The sequence below is a fragment of the Tetrao urogallus genome (assembly GCF_951394365.1).
Source record: "Tetrao urogallus genome assembly, chromosome: 7".
Taxonomy (NCBI): domain Eukaryota; kingdom Metazoa; phylum Chordata; class Aves; order Galliformes; family Phasianidae; genus Tetrao; species Tetrao urogallus.
The window spans coordinates 7,781,489-7,798,814 of NC_136820.1; the positions used below are offsets into that span (position 1 = coordinate 7,781,489).

At 38.5% G+C, this 17,326-nt stretch overlaps 1 protein-coding gene across 17 annotated transcripts in view; it reads left to right on the forward strand.

The window, feature by feature from the left end:
• CLASP2 (cytoplasmic linker associated protein 2) overlaps positions 1-17,326 on the forward strand; it is a gene marked incomplete at both ends in the record, with an annotated part of 129,532 nt that overhangs the window by 53,052 nt on the left and 59,154 nt on the right. For all 17 annotated transcript variants that reach the window (XM_079537951.1, XM_079537963.1, XM_079537960.1 and 14 more), the window contains 4 exons: positions 9,592-9,671; positions 13,693-13,785; positions 14,592-14,737; positions 16,216-16,351. In XM_079537951.1, the coding sequence (XP_079394077.1) occupies positions 9,592-9,671; positions 13,693-13,785; positions 14,592-14,737; positions 16,216-16,351 (455 nt within the window). The remainder of the gene's footprint in view (positions 1-9,591; positions 9,672-13,692; positions 13,786-14,591; positions 14,738-16,215; positions 16,352-17,326) is intronic.

Here is a 17,326-nt window from a genome sequence, read left to right on the forward strand (position 1 = left end):
TCAGAATTCAGGGAAGTGGGAGGAATTCCAGCCTTCCATCTTCTCCTCCAGTTGTTTTGTTGCTGTTTGATCTCCTGTGTAGGGCTTCAGGAGAAGGTTTCATTTCATACGATCATGATCTGTTCTCCTTAGCCATAATAAATTCATGGGGGTTCCTTTTCTTCCCTGTTGTATTCTTTTGTTTGTAGCTTATCAGGTGAATTAGCAAACCAGCCCCAGAGACCAAAATTAACTGCATATACTCTTAATTCACATGCACATAAATGCACATATATACATTCATAGAGCATGTGTGTGTCTCTCTCTCTGCACATTTATAACTACTGTTTATTAGTCTCCCTAATAAAATAAGATGGAGGATAAAATAAGAAGAGGGTGACAGTGAGCACTAATTAAGAAGTCTGTAAGTGAGAGCTTATAACGTTTTGTAACCTTCCTTTAACATCTATACTGTATGATATAGTCCCAAGCATCCTACTAGCCATCATGGTAGTACCAGGCAGTGGTGAGAATAGGGAAGAAGAGCCAACCCTTGTTTATTTTGCTAACGTGGAATACTGATTTTTAAAGCACTGAGAAGGGGGAAGGCTGTTTCTTTGTTTTCATGTGGCTGAATCTGGAAGGAAAGAGAGGAATGAGAGAGGAGGAGGGCCGACTGGAGTCAGCTGACCGTGTCACTTTGAGTCCTTGGGGACTGTGGCTGTGTTACACAGTAAGTGAAAACAGACATGCAGAGCAATCCCACATTGCTGCTGTTGAAGAGAAGCTGCTTTGCAAAGTAGAAAGTATGATTCCACTTTGTAGGGCTGGAAGGAGAATAAAGTGTCTGAAGTTTCGTTTCTTAGGACAATTGTATGTACTTTAAAATAGAGTAGAAAAGTGGAATAATGAAACAAAATAAAATAGACTAAAAATAAAAGGAAGAGGAATAAAATCAGTGCCACTCTAACAACTGAAAATAAAATAAATAGGGTTGAAAATAACTTTAAAATGAAGTAGAAACATAAAGTGCTAATTATTATTATAATGTGGGAATGTGAATAGTGCAATTTTAGCAAAGTCACAGGTATTGCTTGCACCAAATAAATAAGATGTTCTTAAAAATGTAAAGCATCCATATGTTAAAATCAAACAAGTTGACCTTCTGTCTTGCACTAGTGAACTTCTGCAATGAAAAGATAACAATTCATTGTCATATCCTTAAAACTTATTTCAGTTTGCAGCAGCAAACAATGTTAGTTCTACTTGTTCTTAATAGAGTATCAGTTTAGATTGTGTCAGTAAAGAAAGCGCTGCTGAAGAGAAGCAGAAACAGTGATGAAAATTCCTCTCTTTCTGAACACATGACATCCCAGCAAAACCTCCACATAATTACAATACCACAACCCAGCCTGTTTTGTAAAACAAGTTCTAGGTGATACAAATGAGTTGTTTGTGCTCCTGGTTGTTCTCAGTAATAATGCCTGTAATGTAGAGTAATTGGCAGGATTTTACACTATTGAGGTGTAAGACTAGGAACAAATTAAAGTAAAATGTAAATTCTAGGTTATTAGAGGACTAGACTAATGCTGAAAATAAGTCAAATTTGCATAACATTAGCATAACATTTTAAGCCCACCTGTTGAAGCCTGGCAAGCAAGGCAGGGTCACAAATGGTCTTTTAAGTATTTGTGAGAATCAGCTGTTAGAGAAAAAAATGCATGAGCATTTGGAAGATGACAGTGTGAGCATGAGCATTGTGCTTGCTTTGAAAGATGTCTGTGTGAGCTGATAATTCAGCAGAAACAAACATTAATCAACTGTGAGATGAGCCCAGAGGAAGTCAGGGACCTGTATTCCTGTTGCTCGAGGAGCTGCTTTTTCCCCCCATGCAGTACATGGCCTTATCTAACTTATGCTGTCCAAACCTTGAGCTGACTGCATGATTACTTTCTTTCTTGTGTTGTCAGCATGTCTGCCTGCTTCACAGGTGCTTGTTAGTTGATCTGCATAGCATACCTGTGAAAATAGCTAGTAATATTAATCTTTTATAATTGTGAAACTGTGCTGCATTGAAAATTGGGTATTGAGGCTAGAGCTGTTGAAAGTGTGCATTCAGTATTGGAACAAAGCTTCAAATACTGCTAAGTCTCTCAGAGAATATATTGTTTTTTTTAGTTCATATGCTCAATACACAATTCCAAAGGAATCTTCACACTCAAGAACAGCTGAAAAATTTAGACAAAGAATGCTAAATCTTCAGTTTCTTCAATTCCAACTTCAGTTGAAGTGAGAATTAGCTCCTGCGTCTTCCTACTGCCTGAGTCCTGGGACAAGGAACATGTGTGCACTTCACTCTGTGCTTGCTCTTGGATCATGTGTCACATCTCAGAGACTGAGATGGGAGCTTCTAGTGATTATGACTTCCTGTCACCCCTTTTGCTGTAAGCATAGCTCACTCCTGGTTTCTTCTCATCCCTCCTACCCCTATTCTTTACTGGAGTGAGTAATTGCATGGAAAGTTCTGCTTAGCATTGCAGTCCTGAGAGAGAGAGAATGCACTCCATTACTGCATGGAAACTTCTGTTCATGCTCAGTGGCTTGGCATGCGGGAGCAATGTTGTGATGAAGCAAGCACACCACAGGTTGAGTCTTTTACCTTGACTATCAAGTTTTTAATGGAGGAAGAAAAAAGCAGCAACAGAAAGTAAGAAATAACATTTACTTGAATATATTTGAAAGTATTTTGCTATTTTGTTCAGTTTATGCAGCTGTTACAGCTTGAATGACTGTTTCTGGCTGCCTCAGGATCAAGGACTTTTGGCATTGGAGGAGTTGAGGTGGACAGGTTGTCTCTGTTGTCAGTCACTGGGGCTGAATTGGCCAGAATTCATCTGTCAGTTTCCTTCAACCAGGCTTTCTCATGGGGGCTTTTTTATTCTGCAAAGTCACTGTGCTGTCTTCTGAGCTGATTTAAAACAGTGGGAAGGTATCCTAAGTCAGGTTTCCATTGAAAGTTGTTTATTTAGCGTTAGCATTGTACCTGATGATTAAAAAATGTATTTTTGTTTCTGAAATTGATTACCAAAAAATCTGGTTGTGTTGGGACAGCTGAAGAGTTTTACTGATCCTGGTTGCCTGCCTGGTGCCTGTCAAAGGCACTTCAGGCCACGATTTTAGTGTAATTTAACTGACATAAGGGGCTGATACATGTTTCTTCTGCTGTTCTTCTCCCTCCTTCTTTTTCCCCTCTGTGCAAAAATAACTGCCATCAAACAGACATGCTGAGCATCCCTGTATGGTGATCTCCCAGTATTTTTCCAGCATTAATTATCAGAGCCCATTTCATGGAGTCCTGTGCTTTATGCATGAGGTCTGTCAGGTAGGCAGGGTTTGTGCTCCTAAAAGCTCTGAACAAGACAAGTTCCATAGTATCAGGTTTTTTGAGGATGGGAATTTATTTGTTTCTCTCCAGATGCAGTTGGTTTTTATCTCAGAAAACATACATGAGGCAGCTGGAATTTAGCTGATTGATTCATCATCAAAAGTAAGATCACTGCAAGTTTATTTTTGGATATTCTGAGTTTTATTGGCAGAGCTGAGGTAGTTAGCAGTGTGACCTGTTCCTTAATTTGTGTGCAGAGCCTGGAACGTTTGTGTTCCCAATGGCAGGATTTGTTTTGTGAGTGAAACTTGGGACGTCTTATTACAGTAACAAAATCTTTTAACAGTTACTCTAAATATTGCTGGAAGCTGTTGACTGGTGTAACTATCTTCAAGTGTATCAGCCCTTGTTTGCAAAACTGCACCTCGTCTAACTTTGATTGGAGTGCTTTTTGTTAGAGCAAGTGCTGTATCTCTGTTGCTCTAATAGTTTTATAGTTTTTGAGCTGGCAACTTGAAAATACCTATAATACAAAGTGACTCTTAATGAGCCCATGGAAAAATACTTTGATCTTTAACCAGGTACTTGAGACTGGAGAGTAGCTCTTTCCTTGTCTATTGATGACAGTTTTTTGATTAAAGTCCAAATGTGGAAATAAGATCTTACTGAACTGAGGTAAGACCACCAGTGTTCCCTGTGTGCTGTTAATGAGTCAGGGTGTGCATTCTATTGAAAACAGAAATTGAAATAGGTTGTGCAGTCTATCGAGATGCTTTACATCACCTAGTACTTTAAAACATGAAGGGATTTTTCAGTTAGTCAACTTCCAGACATTTGTCCCATGTTTTTGAGAAGCAGAGGTTTGAAAACTGCATAAGAAAAGATGTTATTCTGCACTGTGGTTTTAATTGTAGCAGTAATTGCATGGCGTCTGGAAAGATGGAGTGCTTCCTTATTGAGCCACTGAAATGTAGCCTATGTTAAGGGCTTCACCAGAATCATTTTCTTAAAAATCACCTTTGCCAGCTGAGAGGTCACAATTCAGATCATCAAACACAGATAACTTCTTCCTGCAAAAGGTAACATTTCAAACGTGAGTAGTAATAAAAGCTGACCGAATGAGAAATAAATACATTTGTGAAACACTGCTCAGGAGCTACAGAAGATTCAGGAAATCTCACTGTTTGAGAGACTAACAAACAGCAGAACACTCAGGGACTGTGGAAACTTATTGAGGATTGTCTTGGCACATTGCAAGTTCTGTCCTCCTCACAGGCAGTCAGATTTTATATCATTTAAAGGGATTCTATGAGTTGGTGATAGCAAAAACTGGTTGCTGTAATCTAAAGGAAGTATCTTCTAATTTCGGTCATTTATTTTGTATGTTGTGTTATTTTGTGTCAACACTGTTAAACTTCTTTTTCTTCTTCCGTGTTAGCATGGTGTTTGTGTGGCCCCACAGTGAGGCAGACCAGGGAACTTCTCTCACTGTAAGCATTCCTCTCAGCCAGCGTATTCCTTGCCCACCCTCTCCTGGTCTGATTTTCTGTGATACAGTGATAGGGTCAGTAGGAGGAACCAGTAGCAATGCCAACCAACGTATTGTATGAAAAGCTGAGAAATTTGTGAGCTTGTCCTGTGCACTTTGCCATGCTGAGCGAAGCGGCTGTCAGTTCCTAATTAACAACTCAGTAGAATTTTACAAAATCAATAGGGTAACAGATGGATTTCTTAATATATATATATTTTTAATAAGGAGTGTTGAGATTCAGTTTGTGGTGAAGTTATTGAATGGCCTTGGGGATTTTTGGTATTTCAGTTTTGTTTATTTCAGAGGAAAAAAAAATCCGAATAATCTTACTTCAAAAGTAAGATCCTGTTCCTGTGTGCTGTTAGAGAATTCAGAGGGATAGAGTGAGTTTGTGTAGCAGTGTGCTTTTTAAAGCTTACCAGTGCAGTGTATCAACACACAGCTGTGTTCTGTGGGTAATTATTTTAAAAAAAGCAACTAAAAGCAGAATGAAAATTCCTCTGGAGACTGTGTTACTCCTGAGCTACAAATCCAGAGCTTGATTCTTGCAGTCAATTCATGAACCTATAACTGGTGCTGCCGTCCCCGCTGCCTGCAGTGGGTCCCACCTGGGGTGCCGGCCCGTCCCCTGCCTGTGCCCGGTGAGAGCTGCAGGTGCCATTGGGGCAGGACGGGGCTGCCCCTGCACGGCTGCTGCGAGGGATGAGGTGAGGAGGGCCCGAGGAGCTGCCGCTCTGCTGCCTGTGGGTGCCGGGGAAGCTCCTGCTGTGCTGGGCCGGGTGTAAGGCTGGCTGCTACTTGGTGGCAGCAGGGAGGGGGCCAGAGGCTGGCACGTTTCCCTGTGTGCTGCTGCAGCAGGACTGGCAGGGCTGGAGCAGCACTGGTTTGGGTGGTGGCTTTCTTATGCTCAAATGGTGGGGCCCTATGGGTGCTGCTGTCTCTGTGCCTTCTTCCTTTGGTGCTGCCAGCAGGCTCCTGTTTCACCCAGCAGCTGCTCCCTGCACTGGCTGGGCACCTGGTCTGCTCCTCAGGTGGCTCTCGTTCATGTCCTGCAGGGTGGGGGTAGCCACCTCTCCTCTCCTCAGGGCAGCCCCTTGCTGGCAGCATTCAGGCAGTTGTGGATCATCTCTCATGAAGCATGGGTGGGAGTAGAAGAGTGAGTGAAAAATGCAAAGGAGAAGAGTTAGTTGTGTGGAGAAACTGACGTACCTTTCTGTGAGCAGCAAATGCTTCTTCCTCTGGGAGAAGGTGAAAACTCAGGAACAGAGAGAGATCTTTTTGCAGTCCTGGTGTGTTCTTGTTAATCCATACAGATTTAGTTGGTAAACAAAGCTTTTCATGTTTTCAGTCTGAAAAACTCTCACAGGTCCTTTCCTTGTCAGTACTTGGAGCTTAAATGTTTCTTCATTGATGACAACAGTTTCCACCATGACCCCACCAACTCATCCTAAATCGGTCACTTTCAACCAGTTGCAGAATTTCTGTGGAAAGCTGAGGGCTGAGGAGATGCTGGCTTTGCTCTCCTCATTAGAAATGTGAGGTGAACATCTGGTTTGTTGTTCATCTGAAAAACTAGTGAATCGTTTTTTTCCTTCATCCATGCTGCAGCAGCATTCCCAGTTGTTGCTTGTTCATCCTGTCCTGGAGGATGAGGAGAAGGGGAGCCTGAGATCTCAACTACCTTCGTTGGCTCAGAAACAGAAGGCATTTCTGATTCAGGTTTTTGATTCAGTTTTAATTTTTCTTGTCTTTATTGGACTGAAGCTCTCCCAAAGAGACATTTCTGAGATGAGCCAGTGTTTGTCCTGCTAGTCAGCAAACAAAATCCAAGAGAACTGTTTTGTTTTCCCTTAAAGATGCTCAAGCTTCACCTCGCCATCATGCCCACCTGTCATCAAAGTGCCTGTGATGCATGTCTTCAAGTTTCTTAATTGGACAGTGTGTATTTGAAATCCTAATAAAAAAAACAGGGAAGTAAAATAAAGAAAGACTTGAATTGGTCTAGCGAAGACGTGATTCTATAAAAAAAACTAGTAGAACACTTGTTTTTTTTAATTTTTGAGATAGTGTTTTTATGCTTTGTTAAATAGTTAATCATGCTTTGATTAGGCTGTTCCTTGTTTCAGCAGAAAAATATCAGTCCACTACTATTCTAATGCTGTATTTCTTCTTCCTTAATGTGTTCTTTGTTATGCTGTTTCTGTCCCATCCTGGAGAGCTTTGTAGGTACTTGTGGAGAGAGCATGAAAATGGTAAAGCAAGACAGTGATCCCAAGTCATTGCAGTGGCATCATAAGATTCCGAGTGTTATAGTTTAAAAGCAAGAGGAAGAAATTTGCAGAGGACTTTAATGCCTGGTTGTTAAAACTGCTTTTACTAAACAAATAAACAAAACCAGCAACCAAAATCCAACAAACTTATTTTTTTAATTTGCATTCAGGACTTGTTCTGGTTATTGAGCTTTTCACATTACTAAGCAGCTCAAAACCTTGTGACTGGGAAGAAACTTTCTTCCAGAAAGAAAAAAAAACAAGTCACAGGGCCTCTTTAAACAGTAGGAATTCTTGAATTGAACTTAAGAAGGTGTCATCTCTCGTAGTAAAGTGCAAGAAAAAAGGGGCACATTTCCTTTGCCTCCATCCCCACACACATCCAAGCTAAGATGAAAGCACCAAAGTTGGAGATGCTTAATATGCTGTAATTTTCTTCCATATCAAGACTGTTATTTTCAGTACGTTCTCACCAGCTTCCTGATGTGGAATCAAGGCCTGCAGGTGGCTTTGTGAGCCTTTCTAACCAGGCTGCTTGAATGATAAGAACTGGTGAAAGTTATAATTGATCAGTAACAAGAGGATGAAATTTGTGTATAAATGTCTTGTGTGCGTTGTTCATCTCTTTCAGATTCATTTCTGCTCTTTTTTTTTTGCATAGGGGTCTAGATCCAGCAGTGATACTGATAGCTGTCTTTAAAGACAGAGCTGTTTGATGAGGCTCTGGATTTTAGTTATCTGCTGTGTACTTGCAGATAGTAAATGCAGTGGGCTTACAGGCCCTTGGAATTACTTACAGTGTCCTTACTGTCAGGAATGCAGTTGAAATTGTCTTTGATAAAAAGATGATGTGTTATGTGGCTGTAAGTTAATAACATGCGTTGTTTAGTGGAAGACATTAATAGTTAAAAGGTATGCTTCTAGAAAATGTACTGTCATAGCTGGGTCTAAGAACAACAGGCATACAGCTTATCAGGCTGTGGCATACTCTGCCAGATCTGTCAGCTATAGGTCTGAGGGGAGCATCTCTTAAATAGGAGTTTTGTAAAGCTCTGGCATTGCTTTTGTGGAGGAAAGGCAAGCTTTATAAATGCATGAGAGGTTCTTTGGAAGGGTATCTTCAATTGTGTGCCTGTTAAATTCTGCCAGCAGAGTTAATCACAATGGATCGCATTCTCTGAATTTTTTTTTCTTGCTCTCTATAGAAGTAATTCTATTGAGGGAGTTGATCAGAATACTTACCAAGCAATCAGGAAAGAAGATGAGCAATATTTTCTTTCTTCTGCAGTATAGACAAAGGCAAAGCTGTAAAAGCACGTTGAGGATCAGTAAATTAAGAAAAAAATGGGCTGTTTAAATTAACTAATTGAAGCTGTGTCCCTCAGTAGTAGCAGTCTGTCCCTCTTTTTTCTAACATCAGAAATTGTTATCCATTAGATAAATTATGTTCCCTTATACAGTATTATTGAGCTCAGGCTTGTTGCTTTCGGTATGATACAGAAATGCTAACGTGTCCAAATTCTGGTAGGTATCATTCAAAAGTGTTCTTGAACTGCAATTTCAAAGGAGCAGGAGAGAACCTGATCTGCGTAGGGGTGTTCAGGTCTGTTCAGTCTGCAATCTGAACCATACTTGAAGTGGATGCTCACACTTTGAAGTACACAAGAGTACAGTCATAGCAGTGCTTAGCCCTGCACTATAAATAGAAGGTCTGGGTCTGTAAACCATAAAACATCTGTGAAGAATGTAGCCACTGAGTGTTTGTGTTGTCAGAAAGTCCTCGTTTTGTGTTTTTGATGGCCTCTCAGGCTTAACTTCATTTAATGATGGTTATTTGCCCAAGGAGGCTGTGGATGCCCCATCCCTGGAGGCATTCAAGGCCAGGCTGGATGTGGCTGTGGGCAGCCTGGGCTGCTGGTTGGCGATCCTGCATATAGTGGGGGGTTGAAACTAGATGAGCATTGTGGTCCTTTTCAATCCAGGCCATTCTATGATTCTATGATTATTTGTGCTGTAGTAAGTAAAATACATCTCTGCTCCAGCTGATGCCTCCATTTCAGCTGAAAAATCTGAAATTTTGTGCTTGGGAGTGTTTGCATTATCGGAATGCAATCCTGATCACTTTTACATGTTGTACTAAACATGTTTCTGGTTAAGCACAAATAAAAATGATAAAATTAAACCATTAACCATTAACTTTGTCATTGGAAGCTGCTTAGAATTCTCAAAGAATGAAAAGGTTTTTTTTTTGTTGTTTGTTTTTTAACTTTAAGGTGAAATCAGTGTTGCAGTTTTACAAAGGTTGAATATTCTGGCTTTTTGTGAGCTGTATTAATTGTTTGAAAACAGGTCGAAAGCTAATTCTTTCACTTTGAAAACCTGGATGTGCATTAGATTCTGTTTAACCTTATTTTATGTTTTTGTAGGTTCCTCTAAAGAAGGAGGAGCTGGAGCTGTGGATGAAGATGATTTTATTAAGGCATTTACAGATGTTCCTACTGTACAGGTAAGCTGTGTATGCTAACTTTTGTTTCAGGAATATGCTATTTACAACACTGTCTTAGCTTATTCTTATAATTTTATAGTCTTTCAACTGAGGTGCCATTACCTTTCTGTCTTTATGAGCTCTGCAATTTACATCCTCCATGAAAACTTATTATTTTTTCCAGTTGTTAATTAGCAAAACCCACCTTTTAAGACTATTTTACAAATTACAATCCCGTCGTTTCAGTTGAAATGCATTATTACTTTGCTTAATCTTTTCCAAGGAGTTACTGAAAATAATTGCATGTTTCAATTTTTAATAAGAAAAACATTTCCATAATCTTAGGGAAACACAGGATTTGAAGTTTCATGGGATAAGCAACTAATAATAATACAAGCAAATAATTTTAAAAGCAGGAATTACAGTTTCAACCCTGACTTTTTGAATTCTAATGATGCTTGTCAGACATACACGCACTCATCTGTAACAATACTTCAAAAAAAAAGAAACCTTATAGTGACTTATTTGAATACTAATGAACCTTTTGGATGCTGAGTTCTTGAAAGTTAAGATCTTCTCTTTTAACAGCTCCATAAGCCAGAGACTCACACATGGGCTGAGTCACCTAACTCATGTTTTATTTGAGCAGCTGAGGAGTGCAAGGCAACCAAAAACTCAGCCAAAGTTTTAAAACACCAGCAAGATTTTGTACAACTCCTTTCTCTTGATATATCCTTCTGTTCTATTTTTATTTAAATATTATATATATTTATTTATATATTATGTATTTTTATATTATATATTTATTTGAAGATGATAATGTAGTTCATTGTTAGATGTCATTTTACAGACTGAAATACTGTCTGCTTTAATGAACAAACATGTTATCTCCGTGGTTCCTGTCTCGTTCAGCAAAAGTTTGTTTATGCTGTAAAGGTTTTGTTTCTTCTTTGCCTCTCCGAGCTGTTAAGAATTCTTTGGAGAGCAAGACCATCAATCTTTTCAAATTATTTGGCCATGTTATGTTGACCAGTCATATTCCACAACTCTGAAAACATGCTGCCTATAATTTGATACTTCACTATTTACAGTCCTGAGCAGAGTTCTCTGATCACTCAAATTGCTTAATAACACTGGGAGGGAGAATAGAAGTGGAATACTTGGATGTGTGTGTGGAGGGGGAGATTTTTTTCTCTGACTCTGCTGGATGACTTGGGAAGGTAGGTCATTGCTTAACTGCAGATGGTGGAGGAGGAGAAGGACCACCTTGCCCTCACTAACAGCCCTTAATTGAAGTGGAGAGGCAAAGAGGAATGTGTAACTGACCCAGAATAACCTAATCTGTAATGTATGAGAATGTAAGACCTACTAGCCGGTCAAAAAATAAAAGTAAATGCTTATTATCTTTAAGAATAATGACTTTCTGATGTCCAATCTCAATCTCTGATCTCTCAAAAAAGAGGAAACGCCCTGCAATCTGAGACCGCATTGGTTACTGTGGAAGGGAGAAGTTTTTCTGATAGACCCTGGGAAGAATTAGCAATGCACCAAAATCTGTTAGAATGGATAGAAGATGTTGTTTCTGTGTTGCTGGACCTGTTTCCATGTCTGTTTTCATTACACTTGTGTGGGTCTTAGTAGAGATCTCAGTAAAAACAAGGGAGGGAAATTTATTATGGAAATAATCTCAATGAAGTTAATAAGCACCTGGATTAATCAAATAAATTCAGAGTATTTTCTCTGTGTGTTTAACTTGCTCCTAAAAACCTTCAGTGGTGATTCTGCTTTTCCAGTAAGCTATTCAAATGACTACACTCACCACTGATCCTTAAGGAAGGCCATATTGTTTACTCCTATCTAGTTTGTAATTCTTATGTGGAAATACCTTCTGTCCAATTAGTTATTTCTTTAATTTGTGTTGGAGTTTTTAATGTTTCTTCAATGTGGCATTTACCATCACTGCTGAGCGTGTATGTTACCCTCCAATGGATAATTGCAGCTTATAGAGAAGATAGGTTATTTTGAGATACAGTGCAATGGCTCTTTTTTTTGCTAATGAGTTCTTTACTTACAGCACTGTGATCGACTGTGAGGACTGTGCCTCCATATTTAGCTTACAAACTGAATAGTTTTACAACTCTTTTTTCAGTTTTGTTCAACTGGAAGCAAAAAATTCAGTTGTCATGTCGATAGGAATAATAGCCATCAATAGCTACGTTCTTCTTCCAAACGAATTTATTTGTTTGTATAAATGTCTGACATTGAGACTTGTGAAAAAAAGAAAGTGTAATTGTTGTCTGCACTCAAAACTCACAAAAGTATAAAGCGTGATTAATCAAAGGCAGGGAAAAAAGATTAAAAAACATAGCTTTTGTTTTGAAACTATGTATGGAGAATATAGTTGGGATTTTTAGTGGAAAAATTTTAATTTCATTATAATTAAAGTTATGCCATTTACTAAATTGTTCATTAAAAAGCCAATTTGAATAGCAATTTGAATTTGCTTAGACCCATTTCTGTTTTTGCTGGGTAATCAGAATTTTAACTTCTTTGCCTAGGCATGCAGGTAGGGCTAACTAAAGTCACTGTACATGTTGCTTCTGCCCTTGTCTATTGCCCAGCAATTATAATCCCGTGGCATTAAATACAGCTCATGGACTGAGATCCCTCATCAGCTGAGAACAGAAATTGGCCTGTTTTTGAGGGCCCTCTCAGTGAGACAGCTTTACCAGAACCTCAGACTGAGTTTAATGTGTACACCAAAGAGGTCCTGGTTAGCTGCTGCCAAAAGCTATGATCATGCTCCCCTTGTGCTTGCATTTTGCTTTTGGGATAAGTTGGCATTGGCTGCTGAATTGACATATTTTTCTGTATGTTAAAGCCCTGAATTAGGAACAAGACATAGCAAGGTGGTGGTGGTAAAGAGGAGCTAAGATTCCTACCATGCTTATCAGATTATTCAGATATGCAGGTGCTGTAAAGCATGGATATTTTCCACATCCTAAGTATTGCAGCATGAAATACACAGGCCTTCATTACTGTGTTCTGTTGCCAGAGCATAGGAGAAAAGGTAGAAATTAGTCTACTGTAGCTACTGTAACTTCAATTAGTTTAGTATAGTCAGGACACTGGAAAGCTGGTCGTTTGAAGTTGCGCAGGAAAATAAACTATTTTCTGAAAAGTGTGGATTTGGCTTAACTGTAAAACAGAAGAGAGAGATTTGTAAATCTGCAGAATAAAATGAAAGATGTGTGTGCAAGGGACCAGAGTGAAAGTGCAAAGTGAGGTGTTCCTAACCACTGGTCCTCATTTCCACTACACACCTCTGTGCTCTTGAACATACAAAAGTAATACCTTGCATTTAAGCAGATAATTAGTGAGAATCAATCACTAGTGTTGAGTTTCTACATAAGTTCTAATGGTCACTTCCACTTTATAGGGCACAGGTCTTCTGGAAGTCCTGCAGAATATCTGGCACCCCATGTAGATGTCTCACTTGCTACCAGATGCCTGTGTCTGAGCAATTGAATGTAGTTCAGTATGTTTACATAAACTACTTTGAGTGCAAGAAACTGGAAGTCCTTAGCTTAAAATATGCTGTTGAAAGAATTCTGGCCAGAGCAGTTTTCAATAATTTACTTCATATCTCCTACATATTATTCTGAAGCTGGGGAAAAAAACAAAAAAATCCTTAAACTTTGCATATTCAATGAACAACAGATTATTTAAAATCATAGTGAATTGTAATCTGAAAAAAAAGGCCAAAAAATATGAGGTAATGAAATTCTTATGAAAGATGAATTTCTAATGAAAGGTGAAATCTTGAGGAACATATTGATTCTTTTTTTCTGTTAGTGAGCATTCGCTGCTTAGTATTATCCTCAGTATTTGCTTTAAATTGCTTTTAATACCACTGGCATAGTTCTCTGGTGTTGTATAGGAAGGGCAAGATTCTCAGAATTACAATGGAATTTTCAGTTGTCTTCAATTAGCTTCCTTCATCATGTTAACTGGGAATTTTTCTGTGTTTTTAATATTCCAGATCTATTCGAGTCGAGAACTTGAAGAAACGTTGAACAAAATCAGGGAAATCCTCTCAGATGACAAACATGATTGGGATCAACGAACCAATGCGGTAAACTTTCTGTCTGATTCCAAGTGTGGCTGGTTGCATTTTCCACTATATGGGTGACTGCATATTTGAAAATGCTTTTCTTAGTGATAGCACTCACAATACTCCAAGGCAATTTTATTTTACATTTTAAAACCACGAGCTTCCATGCATCAAATAATTTCAGAATAAGCTTTGGACAAGTGTTTTTTAAAGGGCTGAAGTATATTTTTGTTGGCATTTGAGTGGAAGCTTTTCTGAAAGCCCTCAGAATTGTTGGTTTTTTATTTCTTCATGTCTTCAAAATTACATACTCTGCAGGTAAACTGCTAGCATTGGTATCCCTTGTGTGGCTACAGTAACATTTACTTCTGGAATTAAAATGTCTGTGTGTATGTGGCAGCTATATTCTTCATCTAGTTTGGGTATCTTAGTAAGTATTCAGAAACGGGTACGTGAACATAGCTGTGTATGTGTGTATTTGTAGACTGAGATTTAAGACTTTCTATCTCCAGAATTTACGTAATAATTTTTTTAACTGTTTTTAAGTTACTACTGTGTACGTGAAAATGTGATTTGCTTTAAGTTCCTTATTGTTGACTAACATAATGTTCCTCTTCTGTGGAATTAGACTTTGCTGGAGACAGACACGCTACTCATACACTTAAACATTTTCATGCACAGTTGTCTCAAGAGCTGCCTTCAACTTTGAAACTGGAGACGTACATATGTACATTTTTACAATAATTTGATACTTCTAAAAATTATTATTATTTTTAAAGAGAATATGTATTAGTAGTGTGCTAAACTGGACACCTTGCATTTTTTAGCTCAAGAAAGTTCGGTCGTTGCTTGTTGCTGGAGCTGCACAGTATGATGGGTTTTTCCAGCACTTACGGTTGTTGGACGGTGCGTTTAAGCTGTCAGCCAAGGATCTCAGATCCCAGGTGGTTAGAGAAGCTTGTATTACTGTAGCGTAAGTATAGTTTTACATTTGTTTGTGTACATTGCTAGATTTTAGTGTCATAGAGTCACAGAGTTGGAAAGGACCTGCAAGATCATCTGGTCCAACCGCCCTCTCATTGCCTTTGCTACCACAAGCCACTAAACCATATCTCATAGCTCTTCATCCAGAACCATGTGAATTCGACTTAGAAGTGCTTTACCAGTGTTGCAGGAAAGACTGTCTTGCTGGGCTGCTGTACACTATTACTGATAACGTGTCAAGATCTGACGCTATAGGGATAATGTAAAAGAAACATTTCAAGTAATTTGTTCTTTTAGGTGATAAATATAGTCAATAATCCTTGTAAAACACTGTATGTGAAGAGGAAGTTACCATCACTAGACCAAGTACTTAGTGTTAGTACAAATTGCAGCAGGTACTGCTGTAACGTCAGGGCTTAGTCTTAAAAGCACTTAAGTTTGAGTGTTTGGTGTAGGGCTTTACTGTGACTATAAAAGTGAGCTGCAGTGCACTTTGATCCCTTCCACTTGACTTGAATTGTCTGAGATGCGATTAAAAAGGTAAAACTCAAGTGAAAGCTTAAATAGAACTTTGTACGTTTTGATGAGGCAATAATCTTAAATTTCTGTGACAGTCTTAAGAGCACTGACAAACAGAATTAAGACCTCTGCCCTCATTATTTTGGGGTATAAGATGGGGGGAGAGGGGGAAGACCTATGTTTACAGCAGGGCAGTTTTTCCTATTTCCATCTTTTCTATGGCTTTTTGCCCCTTTGTAAAGGCATTAATCTGCTCATTGGTATGCAGTGGCTGTGTATGTCCCAGAATTCACCCAATTCACCCTTGCTCTTTTGGCCTTATGATAGAACAGACCGCGGTATGCTGCTGGAACATACAGCGGTCCTTGCCAGGGAAATTCAGGGTTTGAGAACATAATTATTGTTTCCTAATGTGAAGTCGATAGTAGCATAAGCATACTGTGTCGTGTCCTCATCCAGACCTAAAAGTTAGGAATTTTTCATGATCCCTAAAACAGTGATGTATTTGTTGTCACTTCCAGATTCTTTTTATATGTACAGTCTGCCTGCATGGAAGTATTTGTTGTCACCACTGGACAAAGATGTTACTTTGTGCTGTATGTGTTACCATATTTGTTAGGATTGAAATTACAACGTTGAAAAAATGGAGTACATTTTTATGGATAGCGTACTATGATGAACTCAGTTTTGCCAGCATTTTGATGAGAATATTAGCTTTTCATATTGTGGTATTTGTTTATCGTTACGAAATAAAGTTACATAGTTAAATCTTCTAGTGTGTCTGCTAAGTAATAAAAATGCTCTGCAAATCCTATGCTTCCAAATAATGGAAATAATGAAAATGAGAAATTCTGCTGTTTAATGTTAAAACAACAAAGTTCATTGTGCATTCTATGTAACTAAGAAATTAATTTTGACTAATCAGCTCCATTTCTTTTTCCTATATAGCCATCTTTCAACTGTTTTGGGAAACAAGTTTGATCATGGCGCTGAAGCTATCGTGCCTACTCTTTTTAATCTGGTCCCCAACAGCGCCAAAGTGATGGCAACTTCTGGGTGTGCAGCCATTAGATTCATTATTCGGGTAGGTGTTCCACTCAGCTGTGTTTGCTAGAAATAGATAGCTGCTCTTAATAGAGATAGGACCAAGTTGGAAATATTAGAATTATCCAGTAACTTTTTAAAGACTGTTTAACACTGGATAAATAATTTTTCTTCTGAGAAGACAAGTATTGTTTATTGTTGGTGTAAGACAACATTAGCACGGTAATGATATTATCAGTATAAAAAGCAAGTCTGTTTTCATGATTTTTACAGTGTTAATCATAATAAAGAAAAAAAAGGCAATTTCAGAACTTATCTGACCTTTTGCAAAAGACAGAGTAAGCTACCAGTCAGCAAGCTTATAACAGATTACTGGATAAAATCCTTTCCGCAAGAGAATTATCATTTATAACACATTTAGTATCAACACGTGCATATATTGATATGTAGCATTGATGTACATCAATATATAAAATATCTTTTTACATGTGTGTATTACATATATGAATACAAAATAAATATTTACTTATTTATTCCATGGAGTTCATAACAGAATGTTGAAGAGCTCAGACAAGTATAGATAAGTTCAGAAGGCACAAGTTTATTGGAGAAGAGTGCCACAGAGATTTGTAATCCTTGAGTTTGAGAACTTTCTAAGCTTTTGATTCCTTAAAGCTGTAACACATAGAGGAGGATATTGTAGGCTAGCTTTGTTTTTTTTTATTGTCTGTTCCTTAAGCATCTACTAACAACCTGTGTCTGAGCCAACATACTTAACTGGACTTCTGGAACTTGTACTGCCGTATTTCTGTTTTGCATAGGAGTGGGAGGTTGCCTGTAGTTTCTAATTTCCAGTTAAATGCTGTGTTGTTCTTCAGTCGCTTAGTTCTGTTTGATGTCATCGGTGTAACAGTGTCACAGTTGTAGTTTTCTGAAGTTTTAGGAACTTAAGTGTTTTGACCACTCACACATTCTGTTGCTGTGCTCATTATGTTTTGGAATCTGAAGTTATCAT